This window comes from Cydia pomonella, chromosome 9 (genome assembly GCF_033807575.1).
Source record: "Cydia pomonella isolate Wapato2018A chromosome 9, ilCydPomo1, whole genome shotgun sequence".
NCBI lineage: Eukaryota > Metazoa > Arthropoda > Insecta > Lepidoptera > Tortricidae > Cydia > Cydia pomonella.
Window position 1 is genome coordinate 19,285,748 of NC_084711.1, and position 16,985 is coordinate 19,302,732.

Below are 16,985 nucleotides of genomic sequence, written 5' to 3' on the forward strand. Positions count from 1 at the left end.
TTCTACATAATGTTCCACTCTTCTTGTCTATTACAAAAATTCTCCGCAATCTCCAGGTCAAGTAGATTTCACTATACATGTCAAATTCTCAAGATCCCTAAGGTCTCAAGGGACTATCGGAAATGTCTAAACAAAGTTGACCCTAGAGCCTTTCCCGTAATGATGATAGCTTGTCAAGCGGCATTGAGGCCATCGCCGGCTCCGACCCTTGAACCTGTTGTAATGGATGGACCTCATTGTCCGGGACTCGAGTAGATCGTTATGCACCATTTGAACGTCGAGGTGAGATACTTCAAGTCATACTAGTGTGAGTCAGGCTAGTATTATGGTTTGTTGAGTTACTCATTTACTGGGAATTGAAAGAACTGTAATCCGTCAAGTAACAAGCTATTTAAAGGAGGTAATTGATAATAATTATTTAAAATCTTAAAAGTAATATGTGTTTATTGTTTAAATTAAATTACATATGCGTCGGACTCCCACGTAGTATATATAATAGGTTGATAAAGCGTCTGATCGAGATTTTTTTATTTACATTCTCTGTTTCTCTCTTCTTGGAAAATCTTAGGTATATAATTTTATTTTTCCTTTAACTTGTTTGTAAATGATTACTATCACCGTCGCGTAGTTTTCAATAATCAGATATCACCTATTGCGCTTCCAAATGGTGAAGAATTTTCATTTGGGTTTTGCACCGCCTAATCGGTAAATCGTGACACGGTAATTACAATATAAAAATAAAGTATTACTATTACCAATATCTACCACGTTTAACTCAAAATACCATTATGAACCCCCAAACTTCAGTAGAATACTCGTATATTTTACATCTATTTGCAATTTAAATAGATAATGGACAATAATTGCTTTCAAACGCTCGTATCTCTAAATAGAGCCATTTTTATAACGACCTTGTGGTATGCAGTTACAATATTGAATTAAATAATATTATATAGTATTTTGCGAACTTGCGAAAGCCAGAAGGTCTTCGCGAAATTATTGCTAATAGTTAACATAAAAGTGCCAGTGATTAAGCAACATGTAAGAGCTATTAAACTGCGTTTTATGGCGGAAAGAAGCACATTATTTAAGGGCTAATAATGGACTTTCTTCCTCTTCAGGCACTTTATCTACTTTTACTTACTTGTTTCGTTGATATCCTATAACTACCTATTGCTAACCTCTTCACATACAGTTTTGTGATCTATTTATATAAATTCACTCCCTTCTTGTTTGAGATAAAATAACCACGGTAAACCCAGCAATATTGTTGACATTCAACCGATTGGCTCACTCAATTACCAACAATAACAGTGACAAACCCTTAAAATTAGATACCAATTACTTGTTTCATTGCAAAATTTACTCTAATTGGCAAGTAGATATTCACATGAAACGCGTAGTGCAATATCAACATTGACAATAACGACGTATGTGCCACTGTTAGACAGACCCACACTTCACACTAGCGTCTCCCGAGCGTCGGCGTCTAGTCAAATCTATGGCTGCTGTTCGACGCAACTGCGCAGCGTCGCCATTTTCCATGCTGCCTAGACGCCGACGCTCAAAAGACACTGGTGGAGGCTCTCTCTTAGATACGTACGTTACGCTCTTTTGGAGTTAATATGTTATTATAATAGGATCGATATCTAACAGCTCCCGTACAAGTAAAAGGTTAATTACAGCATGCTCTTGCGCACGCCTTGAACCGATTCTGCCATTTCACGTTCATTTCACAATCTTTATACAACAACGACATAATGTCTTTTTGTACTTGTTTTGCTGATACAATAAGTTGTCTGGAAGACGCTTTTTAGCGACGAGACCGCTTATTTCTGTGATTTTCCTTCTTACTTTGGTGCGCAATGCCTATTTTTATCTTTACAAGCTTTTATTTAACTTGCCCTATTACTGTTAGTATGTATGTATGTTACTGTGAGTCAAATGTTGGAAACTTAATTTGACCGACTCCCCGATTTCCGATTGGGCTGAAAATTTGCATACATATGTAAGTCGGAAGACAATGCAATATTATGGTACCATCGACCCGATCTGATGATGGAAACAGGAGGTGGCTATCTGATAAAACAACGTAGCCTAATTGTTTTTGGGGCTTTCAGAATTGCCTGTGGTAATAAAAGTACAGTCGGCGATAAAAGCTTGTACTAAAAATGAAATTTTTGCCAAAAGCTTATTGTTATATAACTTATATACTACTCGTATATATATCTACTAATATAAATGCGTTAGTAACTCTGCCTGTCTGTAACCTCTTCACGCTTAAACCGCTGAACCAATTTAGATGAAGTTTTTATCCCGGAAATCATGTTTTAAGAATTTAGTAAATATAAGCTTGTGAAGATTTACTTGCTACGTTACGTTATCGTTTGAAGACTGGTCTGGTTTAGTAAGGCCAGGTAGTGGCGGTAAGGGTATTTGTGTGATGAGCACAGATATTTGTTCCTGAGTCATGGGTGTTTTCTACGTATTATAATATCGTTGTCTCAGTACCCACAACACGAGCCTTCTTGACCTTATTGTGGGACTTCAATTTGTATAAGAATGTCCGATATTTATTTATTTTATAATTGTTTATGTATTGTGTACGATATGACTTATCTTGAAATTTGAAGTAATCCATGAGTGTTTTGTTCAGATATCTACATTGCCTTGTGTTTCCCTTATAATATCTGCAAAAGCCGTTTAAAATAATGCATACGATGTTTCGTTATGCTTATGACTACCATAAGACCTTATTGATCTTCTGCGCGCGGGCGTTTGTGCTTTACCCAATTATAGAAACACGTGTAAATGTCATAGCCAGTAATGACTATTGCGTTCGTACTAACTATCCTACTGTAATGTAGTTTTGCGTAAGCACCAACTCGTTAGATGAAAGCCACGTGTCATGTTTATTTTAATTGAATGTTGTTAGCTTTAATGGGATTGGTTTGCAAATCTGCTCGCACGGTCCTTTTAACCGGATTGTATTGTGTAATATTGAAAGTACAAGTCGGTATAGGGTACTGATAAAACTTCAGAATGGATATCACTACACTGAAAAAAAAACCTGGTACTGGTAACCAGAATCTGGTTAGCTGTACTATATTGTCTTGTTGTATATGTGACGACAGGACGCTTTGTAAACAAAACCAGACCATTCTGGTTAAATTAAATTTGTTAATTCTATGAACCGTATAGTAATTCATAAAGTGCAGAAATGTAATGTATACCCATACACCCTAGTAGTGGGTATAAGACTTTTAGTAAACCCAACTAGCCGGCCTGTTAATGGTTACTAAATAATACAGTAACATATACGTTCCTGTCCTGTTGTTATAACAAGGTATTTAGTTTATGTAACGGAACGATTTGTGCGGTGTACTGGTTTTATATTGTTCACGTAACCAGACCATACTAGTAGTAGGTATAAGACGGATTGTAATGGTAACTAAATAATACAGTAACATATACATGCCTGTTGTGTTGTTATAACATGGCATTTAGTATGTGTAACTAAACGATTTGTGCGGTGTACTGGTTATATTGTTCACGTAACCAGACCACACTAGTAGTAGGTATAAGACGGATTGTAATGGTAACTAAATAATACAGTAACATATACATGCCTGTTGTGTTGTTATAACAAGGCATTTAGTATGTGTAACTAAACGATTTGTGCGGTGTACTGGTTATATATTGTTCACGTTACCAGAACGCACTGTGCTAATGGGGCTTCTAAACGGGCCATATGTTCACTGCAATATGTGGCCGGCAACTATTGGTGGCCGGCCACATATTGCAGTCAAAATATGGCGCGTTTAGAAGTCCCTTGAGCACAGTGAGTTCTGGTTACGTGAACAATATATAACCAGTACACTGCTCTTCTTGTAAATATAGATCTTTATAAGCGTGTGCCTAACAAAAAATTGAGTTCATACTTCACCCAGCCAATCTGTTATATTAGAAAAGTTGTTTTGAGTAACCAGTATCAAAAATTTGGCACATCTAATAGTATAAACAACAGCCCTCTCAGACCATTGGTCAACCTTATGCCAATGCAATAGGATTAACTGGTAAATTAACTTTGTCGATGGTATCTATCACGTCACAACTTTTGCAATAAATAGACTAGCCGAGTGTATGGACACAAGTCTTTAGTATAGTACACGCAGTATAAAAAAACCCAGGCTAAAACTACCAAAAATGCTGTTGTCTTTTTTTATGATTATGATCTAATAATACCTATACCGATGTAAAATATCCATTGTTTGGCTATTAAATTTAATAGACATGTGTACAGTATCTCTCAGTCACGAAATTCATAAACAGAGAACAGCATTTCGCTCTTTAAACTTAATTACGTGTTTTACAAATGGTAGACAATTTAAAAGTAAAATAATACGAGTAATAAAATCAAACGCTTTATTATTGGTTTTCAAATTATAAAGCATCTTCAAGAACAGTATGAATTAAAGGGTCTAGCAGGCTATGCTAACAAGACTGACCCCCACGAGGGATTTGGTTATACTTTTAGGTAGAGTAGTGGCTGCACCTGAGAACATAATATCAGCCTTCGATTTTCTTTTGAATCAGATTTATTCACGATTTTGTTAAAAAATCGAGGGTAAACTTTTATTTCAGCTCAAAGCTCAACCAAGCCTGCGAGAGAAACCAAAATAATAATAATAATGAATATTTTTACATCATATCCTTAAACAAAGATAAAAAAAAAAATTACATCGTCTTTTGTTCATTATAAAATAAATCATTGACATTTATCAATGACATATGTCACATACAGTGTTTTTATATTTATATAGGTACAGATTACATAGACTATACTGAGCAGCTTTTACTGTATGGCCAACCCCAAATATCTCAAAAGAAAATTTTCTGACGAGTCTGAAGTGGACATTATGTACGGGGAGGCAAAAATGTTTTGAGATTTCGGTGTTGGTCCATAGCAACAGTTGCTGAGTATGACCTAAGTAATTACCTCGTTCAATATGATTAGACGTTGGAATAATACTCTGTATATACATAACATATGTCATTAATCAATGGTCCTACCTACTAATGTATTACATACTCATTTGCTACTATTACTCTATTGATAATATTGATATGATATAGTAAATGTTTTTTTGACATGACGCATGACATTTGAAAATATTTTTGAATGTATTACGTTATTTGGTAGTTGTGTCTCCATAAGTGGCAAAAAAAATTACCGAAAAAACGTTTTTTTTTTTCACAACTTTAAGGAAATGATGGTCTGTAAAAATATGCATTATAAGCCCTATTACATCCTCCTCAATACGTAACAAAATCGTGAATAAATCTGAAACAAAAGAAACTCGAAGACTGATATTAGACATACACAGTGTTCTCAGGTGCAGCCACTACTCCACCTAAAAGTATAACCAAATCCCTCGTGGGGGGCAGTCTTGCTAGATTAGCCTGCTAGACCCTTTCCTTGCATATTGTAGTAAGGAATGTATGGATTATCAACGGATTATCAGAGTATTAAAAAAAAAAGGAATCTTCTAACAATCATTACACTGATTAACAATCTCTATTGTTTTAATTGTGACTTAATAATCATTTGATGAAACGAACTCGCCATATGTCAAGTGTAAAATTTGTACTTTCTTATTAATAAAGTCAGGTTGGGTAAGTAAAGCATAGTTTTTTTGCTCCGGGAAATTGAAACAGTATGAAGATTCCATACAAGTATTCCACTTATCCAACTTGACCTTGTGTATAAATCATTAAAAAAAACGGTTTGCAGTAGGTACACAGCAACCATCAGTAACATCCGGGCAGCTAAAGTGCTCCAGAATATCTAAACATGTACTCCCCCAAACATGAGCACCGAGGCAATCAGATATTGCTGGGGTAACTGTAAATAACGTGCTGTTTTAGAAATGTACGAATTAGATATTCTTTGAGCTAAATAATAAGTATAGTGATACTGTTGCAGCGGCGAATAATAAATCACCTTTTGCTATATACTATCAGAGAGAATAAAGACATAAGAGTGACAAAGTCTAACAACATTTTGATGCTAGGTTCCGTGGCGCCACCTTTTCCATAATCCACTTAACTGCCACCTTTAACTGTTGACTAAAAAATGGCGACACCTGGTGTCGGATAGCAAAATAACGTCTAGGTAAGTTCGCTAGGACTTTTTCGTGAAATTTCACTCTATGTCTTTATTCTCTCTGATACTACGTACAGTCAACTTTAAAAAGATGTATCCACTTTTGGATCTTATTCCAAAGCAATAAGTTGAAAATATGGATACATCTTTTTGTAGTTGACTGTACATATATAACAAAAAACATTTATGAATAAACCACTGCATGAAATCAATTATCCTCACCCCTCGCATAAAAGTACTATTATTACTGAGGTGGAAGACATTTACAAATATTTAAAAAGTTGTACCGACAAAATAAAGGTGATATTTTATTGGCCGGTACTGTAGTCTTATAATTATATTGAAGACCTCAGAGTAACGTAAGTTGTTCTACTGTCACGACTACGTGTCATGGTATTTGGGACATAGCTATAAAGTTTGTCGTACATGAAAAATTCAGTCTCTGCATTACTCTTAATAACTACAAAACAACAAAGTCTTTCATCAAAATACTGTGTTTCAAAAAGGTTTACCTCAAATAGTATGTCATCATTGCACAAAAAAATGCTATTAATAGAACCAAAAATAGGCATCCCATCGTTAACTACATCTAACGTTAACACTAAGTTGCAATTGTACCTAGTTCCGCTAATAATCAACCAATTATACTCTTCAATAAATGCAGAGTTTAAATTTAATTTGTTCATAATTTTTTCTTTTATATTGTCATCTACTGGCCGGTTATGTCCCATCTGTACTTTCTTTTCAAGGTGTTTATTGAGAAACAAGTTATTCAACTTTAGTTGGTGCCTAATAGCTAGAGATTTGCAAACGTTTCTTCTATTGCTAGATACATTTGCAGAAAGTTTTGATAATCGGTGCTTAGCTTCAAACCTCATTGACCAGATAGATACCAATGGACCAAATTTTTGTAACATATCATGATAATGAGTTAAGAAATGAAATTTTGGTGTTAACGTTTTGTTAGTAATTCGTAAATATAATTTGTGGTGTTCAGAAATTAATAACTTAAGAAAATCAATAGTACCTTTTTGCAATTGATTAGAAATCACAATGTCAAGTATTTTTCTAAGATGTAAATATAGCTCCCAAAGGGTATCATTCGTTGGTATCAAATCCTCTACTAGCAAACTAAAATACCTTACAAAACAAAGCATTTCCGATGCTGACATTTTAATGGACTGATTACGAAGGTGTTCTTGAAGTATACAGGGTGGTTGATTGCTACGATCAGGTCCATAATCAAAACAAGTTAATCTTCCATTCAATGTATCTAATGAGAATAATTTTAATTGTTCTATGTAATAATACAATATAAATGACATGTCGTATTTACAAACACCTTCGAGTAAATCGTGCATTATATCTACCCGCACGTTATTGATAACGGAAAAACCATCGATATCATGCCATACACATTCTTCTTTGATGCCCGTCTCTGATACATTTCTTTGGTTTAAATCAATTAAATATTGTTCCATCGTACGATACAAATCACGGTCACATTCATGAGCATACCTTAGGTCTTCTTTACGTATCTTACAAATTCGACATGAAAAGTTACTAGAAAAGGATTCAGTAAAACCAATTAAGCTATGTAAACCTAGATTGTCACCCAAAATCACAGCTAATTTAAAGAAAACTTTACTATGCGTTCCATCGGAAAAAGTCAAATCGATTCCCTGGCGACTCAAAAAATTTAATTCTGATATTATAGGACCAAAAGTTACTCTATTTCCAAAATGTTGACGGTCGAATGAATGGAAAAGTAATGCTAAGAAAATGTTCTGTAGCTTTGACAAGTAGTGCGGTGGCAGACAAAGAATAGATATATATACAGCACCTAGTTTATGTACACCAGCTCTGCTACCAAGAGGATTACCTACTTCATAATCGTCAAAATATAGTCCAAGGGGTAAAACAATTTGTCCACTACAAGAAGTAACCATTTTTCGCCATTCAGAACCCTGGACTATATTTTGTATAACGTCACAATTGGAAGATTTTAAATCATTATAGTGTTGGGTAATCTGCTGATAGTCGTTACTTGATTCTAAAAATTTTTTTAATACATGTCGAAGTGGTATGAATTGGCCTGTGGATGTAGTAGGTACCAATTTAAAACTATTATTAGCATAGCTGGTTTCTAATCTTTGACCAAGAACATATTCTTCAGGCTCTATGTAAGTACCTTTTTCCTTGAACAAAGCAAAACGTACATGTTCAGATCTTACATCTTCAAAAGAATCACTAAATTTATCTAAATGGCTCTGCAAACGTCCAGCCCATTCGGCAGATATTTGCCTTTGCGACAAACACTGCGACAACATATTTTGAAGAGGTTTTATTACTGAGTCGGAGACCAAGGTATTCATATTTTCAGTAACATATTGAACTACATTTCTGGGGATCAAAGTATTGGCATGTAAATTAGCTGTGAATTTAAGTACAGAACTCTCAAAATCTATCGCCGTTTGGGCAGTGCCTGAATCGTGAGCTGTTGACAAATCAGAAAACTCAGAAATTGCTTCGTTACAATTATTATGCTGAATCAGATTATCAGAATTAAAGTTGTTTACATTTTGATGTGCGTTAAGGTATTCGGCATCATCACTAATTGAGGTATGGATTTTTAAATGTTTTTTAAATGAATTAATTAAAAAATATTTTCTATTACACCTTTCCTCAGCACACTCATAATAATCAAAACTATGATTACCATGCATGTATTTGAAGTGATGGCATAAGTCTTTTATAGAAGAAATGACCAATTTGCATATAAAGCACTTAGGCATTTTACTCAAGTAAATGTAAATCAGCAAGTAATGAGTTAACCGAAACAAATTCTTTGTCATAAGATGTTCTTATTTTATAAAACCCTCTCTGTATAAACAGCCAAATAAGTTCGCTTTCAACCGGATATTTACAATTCAGTGCTTGGAAAGCTTTAAAACACACATCGACCGCTTGCATAATGGTATGCATAGTGTAAAATGTATTATCCACAACAACAAAATACTGCTCAATATGTTGCAAATTTTCACCTACAATAAATATCGTAGGTTGGAAAGTAATACCATATTGTAGATATTTTTCTCTTCTTTGTTTGATGGTCTCATTTAAGTTCATGTATCTTGTAACATGGGTAATAAACCCATCCTTAGACTCCTGTTTTGAAGGCCTCCAGCTCCTTTTTTTGGTTTCTTATGCAGAGGTTGAGCAACTAGCAGCGTCAGCGTAAATAATGCATTAATATTATCAGCTTCTTCTGCATTGACTCCTAAAAACAAACAAAATAAGTTTTTATTAAGGTGATGCATTGTATAGACAAAATTGGTGATTGTTAGGTATATTTGTCGTTTGTGTGTGTAGCCGGTAAAGAAAACAAAGCACGGCCCAAGCCGTTACCGCAGGCTGCACCAAGACAGCCGCCACGCGCCGGCGTACTAGAGTTGCGTACTACTATCGCAGTGTGAATAGTGTGATCAAGATCAAGCTGCGTCTAACTCACGTGTTTCAATACAGCACAACACGCCGACGGCATGTTAAAAAACCTTAAGTGTAAAGGCAATTTTTAAATATATAAGAATAGGCGCGGCCATTATTTATATAAGAAAAGGCCAGCAAAAAGTAATTAAATATTGTTACCTTGGAATTTTTCTCTAACCAACTTATGTTTGCTGCTTGCCAACTGGAAAATAGATTATTTTGACAGCATGAAGTACTTGTATAGATTGTCTGAGGTCCCAGGGTACATAGTATCGAAGTCTATAGTCAGCAAGTGAAATCCTGTGGGTTTCTTTAAACCTGGATATTGTGCCATATATTCTGTTACAGTCATGTTTTTTGTTTCTTCAAGTCTATGTTTTGTAGTAGTTTTCCATTTTTGTTCGAGTAGTTTCCACGGCTCAGTTGACGCTTTAATCCAAGCCACATCGTCCGAAACGTCCTCTGAAAAGGAAAAAAATTATATCTGCTCATATTTATAAATACAATGCTATAGCTCTTGTCAATATAACAGTGTAAGTACAAGCTGAAAGTACACATGAACTGGAAGTGCATATGACTAAAATCGATTAAGATAAGTTGACAAAAAAGTAAACAATATTAAATTATGGAGTCCATACATCTCTGTAATACTAATAATTGTAACTTAATTTTTAACCGACTTCAATTTCATTTAATTGGCTGTTATACAACAGTGTATTAAAAATATTACAATGTATGTATATACTTTCATATTACTCTCGTCATATCATTATAATATTTAAGCCTGACATGTAAGAGTGCCCACGAAGCCTATTGCATAAAATATATTTGAGTTTATAAATAAGTCAGAGTTGATTTTACCTGGTTCAGTCTCTTCATTAGTTTCAGTGGTAGAAGATCCTGGAGTACTTGTATGTGACATTTTTCTCGCGGCAATACGATACTCCCTTTTCTATTTTGCAAACAATCATATAGCTTTCCCTTAGCACATCTTCTGATTTTCAATTTCTTGTTGTTGATGTACGGAATGAAGTATGTGCTTATGTTCTCTTTATTAAAAACTTCTTTGATTTGACTGGCCATATCAAACAGAACAGAACTTGGAATATTGGTTTTTGAGGGGTCATCCCCAAGTAAATGTTTAATTATTATGTTACATATCCTTCTCCTAGAGCTGCTGCTCAACAAACCGTCGTCCTTGTGCAGGGAAAGTATAATTTTGCCCTCTGCGCTTGACTGCAGTAAATCCAGAAGTTTCTGAAAACCAAAATATTTTTTAATTGCTGTACTCTATTATGTCAGCATGATGAGATACATACATCTACTGTAAATTTTGGTTGACACCCAAAACTGTGAATAGCACCTGATGAGGGGCTAAGGTACTTAAATAATCAGATTGGGATATTTAAAACCCTAAACATCATACTATTAGATGATTTATTTTTCACCTCAGAAGCTCGAAAATGGTTACTTTTTTATTTGAATTCAATGAGCCAAGTTCAATTTTAGCTCACTTCTTAAGAGTAAGGTAAAACGATTTTGCTTACTGTTCCATACTAACACTACTATGAGGATAAGTTGATTAATTACCACAATCATCATCTTTCTAGCATCTTGCATAGGCTGATAAAAGAGCTTAAGGATAGTTTGTGAACCTAATCGCAAGAAAGGTTGGTGCAGGCACTAGATTTTGCAAATAATGATATTCAATATCTAGGACCAGTAGCACCGAAGTGACAATTTTCTCACTGCTGAGGTGAAATGTTTTATGTACAACACAAGATCAAAGTTATTTGCATGCATGCTCTTGTGTCCATCACCTTTCACGCACTTGGGACTCAAAATTAACACTCAAAACAAAAACGAACTTTGCTCTCTTGTTGTACAAATAACTAATTATAATAACTATATAAAGAAACTGTCTGTCAATCTTGTCACCTTACAGACATAATTCACAATACACTGCATATTCAAGTAAACTTTCATATGTGCTAAAAACCAAACCACAAGTTATTTTTAAAAGTCGCTGAACAATCGTCTCGTTTGAGAAGTAGAATCTACGTTTTCATTTTTTGCTTATGTTACAAACGGCACTTTGCCATACCTACAATTATAATGGGGTTTTTTCTACCTCTAGCCATATTCTACGTAGTGATTAATTAGGCCATACTGACTGAACTGTAACTTTTACTATCAGGCAAACGTTGAAAGTTAAAAAATTTTTTTACCCCCCCATACAAAATGTTTACATCTGATGATAGAAGTCGAAATGTATGAACTAGTAGTCCGCCTCGAACGAAGAACTCGCTTATTGACCAGAATAGAAAGACCTCTCTGCTAATTGCTTGAGGGTTTTCTGGCTCCACACAATCTGTTCAAATTCGAATGGTGAAATTTGGTGCGCCTCAGCTGTAATCCTACCAAATTTCATAGATTGGAAAAACTATACTCAAGTTATCAATTCGTTTGTTCAGTATGGCCTAACTATCACCACATTCAATATGGCTACCAATAAGGAAAACACTACCTTATTGTACTTACGTATTTAATCACTTTATTGCACCTAAACAAGTAAAATTAAATTAAAAATCTAAAAAAAACCCAACTTTGAAACGGCTGAACCGATTTTGATTGAACATGTCTACGAACCACCACTAGAAAACTGGCTTTCAAATAAAAAAACCGCATCTCAGATCACCTGTTTAGGAGCTACGGTGCCGCGGACAGACAAACACAATTAGCGGTCAAATTTATAAACCCCTTTTTTTGGTCAGGGGTTAAAAACAAAATACAAGTATATTATATAAAATATTTGCACAAAGGCGAACTTATCCCTATAAGGGATATCTTCCAGTTAACCTAAAAGAAAATGAGAAAGGAGTAAATAGTATGAAGTGACACGTACATTATCTTTACTTTGTTGTATCCCTTCTTGTTTATTTTCCATAACTTTCAAAGGAGAGACTGGATTTGGGGTATCACTGTTCGCATTTTCAGGTGCATCTTCTGTATTCATCAATGTTTGAAATAATTCTATGTTTGTCATTTCAGTTAACGGATTCCTATGCTTTTCTTGGAGTATATCAACATCCATGTTCATTACTGAAAACTGGCATAACAAAACAATAAGTTAAAATTATCGTGTGGACATTTTACATATTATGTGGAGTCTATATGTGAGAGTGGTTTTTCTACTTTAGTAACACTGAAAACAAACTCTTACCATACCAAATTTCGTTCATATTGGTACAGTGGTTTAAGCGTGAACAGATAACAGACAGACAGACAGGCTTTCACATTTATAATCATCCCTTATAGTTCACAGGGGTAATAATGTTGAAAGTTGAAAAAGGTTAGGAACCCACTGACATAGACAACATTTTTTCTAAACCTATCGAAAACTAAATGCATCATATTTAAAAGAAGTAATAGCATGATTAACTGATGTGTGTTGGCCATATTTCTAGTTAGATGAAATATACATTTCTAATTAAAAATAATATAGGTATATTACAAAAATTTTTTTAGAAGTAAAAATCTGTGATCTGAGCTACAGAAACCCTCTAGTTGATGGCAGCAGAATTTAAAGTAAAATATTGCTAACATTTTAAGTAACTATAGTATGTTCTTTATGTTTTAATAAAGGTATTAAGTTAGCTCACCTGTCCAAGAGCAATAGATTTCCAATTTTGAAAATTTTTTTGAAATATGGCTCTGTCACCAATAGTAGGAAACAATTCCCGTATCATGCTGTCATCTAGTAAATTGAGGCAATCTACAGATATTTTGTTTTCTGAAAAAAAAAACAGTAACTGCACATAAAGTCAAAAACGGTATGTTGTTTACACTGTTCGCAGACCACTACCAGTACCTTCAGGGACCACTAGTGGTCTGGGAACCACTGGTTAAGAACCACTGTGTTAATGGCTTAATTAATTTCTTTAAAGATGTATTACATTATTATTTAGGTATTATGTACCCAATATATGATGATCATTGAAGTGAAGATACAGTGTATATCAAACGCAAATATTTCCAAACTCATGTGAACAAAGTCGTACATATGTAAAGGTGAGTAGATGTTGTCTCATCACAATGGAATATGGAAGGTTCAGATTAAAGCAAAGCTGATAATTTAGTTTGCCCTTGACTGTAGGTACTACGGTCTAAGGTTTGTGGTTGCATCTCTATCATATGCCAAAGAAAGAAAAATGCAGTTGTAGCCTAAGTAGTGACATTGTCAATTTATACCTCGCAATGGAGTACGCAAAACCGTAGCAAATGACAGTTGAATGTAAAGGTTGGCGGTCATATGTCATGATGTCACTATTTTTTTAATTTTAAAGTTAAAGTAGTGTCTCTGGAAAGTAAATTATTAAATTACTTCTTTAATTTTTTGATTATTTAATCACAATTTGTTTACTCTTAATTTGAAGTCCAAAATAAATTCTACCTACTTATAACATAATGATGGGTCCATATTGGGTTGCATAAAAGTTTAAGTCATATCTTTGATACGCATAACAGTGTCATAATCATCATTGCGCATACAAATTATTTTAAGCTTTGAAATTAGAAAAGTTAGCAATAACACGTTCATAAAGCATACATAGGTTATATTACATAGTTACATACATAGAGATATTTTGTTGGTAGAAAAGCACGTGAATTTTATTTTTTTTATGATTAAGGACACCGCCTGTTCAATACGCTATTAGAAATTCGAGCACGTGTTGCTCATTCATATAATGGGCTCGAAATCGGCCGAAATCGGCGAAAATAAGTAAATATGTTCTATAGGGACCGTGCGCGTTGGAGGGTCTGCCATCTTGTGGCCTGAATCGGAACAATAAACATGTAAATTTACACGTCACGTGTTTTGTTGTGCATGTTAGGTTCTGCCATCTCGTGGGCTACATTGGAACAATAAACATCACATTTACGCCTCGCGCCAAAAATCTAACGGCTCCTGTGCTGCCTCCTATAGTTCATGCACGCTCCCTATAGAGGTCACTTTTTTGAGATAAGTACTTGTTGTTTGTTTGATTATTAAACAACCTAGTTAGAAAAGGCAAAAGAATTGCTCAAGCTACTTGTTTTATGAATACATGAGTTATAATACCACTCCCGTCGATAAATGATATGGATAAAATGCATAGCCATCAAATGACGCCATTATGTTACAGTAAATATGGCGTTTGTCGTAACGCGAAATAATTATGTAGATATCAAACACAAACTAGGTAAGTACAACCACACCTCGAGTATATGGCTAAAATTATTTTGCAGCGGAATTGAATACAAAGCATTCATAATTATTTATTAATAATTAATACAGGCGAGTCATGACAAACATTAATTTCGGGCATAACTTCAGCTTTTTACTTACTTTCGAAAATTTCCATGTATTCCTCGAGGTTCCATGTGATTAAAAGTTTTCTTACATCTTCGTCCATGTTCACAAGTTTTTAAGCACACTTTTACAATAAAATTATAGACATAGAAACACCACCCGGTACAACGAACGAAAGACGCTGGCGCAATGGCCGTTTCATGTGACATGCGCAATTCCTTTCTCCCTCCCCCGCCCCCCGCGCAAACACCGTGGTGTTGGCACAACTGTTTGATTCGTTCAGAATACAATGCATTATAGTAACCATAACATAATAATTTGTAACGTGTACACTCGCATCTTTATTTTTACATATCAATAGTTAGTGTTACGATGCATATATTAAAGGAGACAAACGTTTAATATTTACAACACTTGCATCTTTACATATACAACAAAATTGTAAGCAGTACTAAATTGCATTTAACTAGAATTAAACAGTGATGTTTAAAAAACAAGTTTTACACGATACAACATTTTTTGTTATTACTACCAGATTTTAGTAGGTATAACTATATTTTTAACTACTATACGTTCTGGTAGTATTGTAGAAAAATATTTTTTTCGGTGCAGCGCCATCTGTTTCGGATGTCAAACTATGGTGCACGATTATATCTTAGTCTTGACCTCTCTATTACAATCACTCGTTGCTATTACTGAACCAGTGACCTCAATCGTTTTCCCTTTCATCACGTCAATCAAGTCAAGTGCTGACACTGCAACACCGGCTGCAGCAAAATAACTTCGTAATAAATTTTTAAATAAAGGAAAAAAATAATCTTCTCGGTCCAGATACGAACTCGCAGCTCTGGGACACTACAACCACCAATTACATCTGAGCTACCGAAGCTTGCCAGACCAGCTCGAAGTAATTATAAGGTTGGGGATATTATTATTGACAAACATACATATGAAAATTTTATTTGCCAATTACCCAATTTTAGTTAATCAGAAACCGGAAAAAAGATTTGTAAATACTTCGCACGAATTTCTCACTGTCTAACAAAATATAAAAAAGTGATAGACAGGCAGATAACGACATTTCGATTGCAGTTTTTCGCGATAGGCCCTCTGATATCTGACAGCGGGTTCCCTATCTTTGGCATATTTTTTTTGTAATAATTCTATTCTGCATAATAACTTTAGGCATAATATACTGTTAGCATAAACTCACTTGGTAAGTACTGGATAGTTGCGCATACGTACACTACGCATAATTTTTATTGATCGAAGTATCTTTTGGCATAAAATGTATGTCCAAATTGAGACCTCTGAAGTCCGAAGAGAGATCTGTTTCATTTCGCATAATTATTTGTGTTATAATTTACTTTTGCATAATTCGCTATTAAGCATAAACTACTACAAGCATAAAATCTTATGGCATAGAAAAGTTTTGCATACTTGCAAGAGTCATATATGTTTGTAGGACGAATATTATTTGGCAGAAATAAATTTGCCGAATGTTTCGCAATTCACGACTAAATGAAGCTGTTGGGTGTGGATAGATAGATAGAGCAGCTCTTCCGCCCTCGCGTGACGGAGCACGGTCACTACACTCGGCTTCGCAGCTTCGGCTTGCGAGAGCTGCTCGCCTAGCTCGTTTTCGCGCTCCGTCACAGCAGGCGAGGCTGCGCACGTCTTAGCAATTGCTCTCTAGGGGTAGGACAGACAAGACCATGTGGCTAGCGGGGTGCTCTGATTCGGGTTTAGGTGACCTTTTGATTTAAAAGGATTTTTTTGCAAATCAGCTTTAAAAACGGGTGATAATTTAATTACTTGCTATTACAAAGTGACAGTTTAAAAAACAGTTCTACCAAATGTACCTATCTTATGACAGACGCGTTTTAGGTCATACACCTACGAGTATTATGCTAAACAGATTATACCAATAACGTTTCGGACAATTGAACAAACGCAAAATAAAATTATTCGTATCAA

General features: G+C 34.8%; 3 protein-coding genes across 4 annotated transcripts in view; 1 reads left to right on the forward strand and 2 right to left on the reverse strand.

Annotated features, from left to right (window-relative positions):
- LOC133521624 (death-associated protein kinase related) overlaps positions 1-16,985 on the forward strand; it is a 359,879-nt gene that overhangs the window by 91,719 nt on the left and 251,175 nt on the right. The gene's annotated exons all lie outside the window — the stretch shown is intronic.
- LOC133521619 (uncharacterized) lies at positions 5,707-9,893 on the reverse strand. Its single transcript, XM_061856688.1, has 2 exons — positions 9,815-9,893; positions 5,707-9,446 (listed from the first exon to the last, which is right to left on the reverse strand). The coding sequence occupies exon 2, from the start codon at positions 9,019-9,021 to the stop codon at positions 6,502-6,504; it is 2,520 nt and encodes an 839-aa protein (XP_061712672.1). The 5' UTR covers positions 9,022-9,446; positions 9,815-9,893; the 3' UTR covers positions 5,707-6,501.
- Positions 9,858-15,216, reverse strand: LOC133521620 (uncharacterized). Its single transcript, XM_061856689.1, has 5 exons — positions 15,045-15,216; positions 13,318-13,448; positions 12,561-12,764; positions 10,517-10,912; positions 9,858-10,117 (listed from the first exon to the last, which is right to left on the reverse strand). Exons 1-5 carry the CDS (start codon positions 15,109-15,111, stop codon positions 10,004-10,006), a joined length of 912 nt encoding a protein of 303 aa, XP_061712673.1. The 5' UTR covers positions 15,112-15,216; the 3' UTR covers positions 9,858-10,003.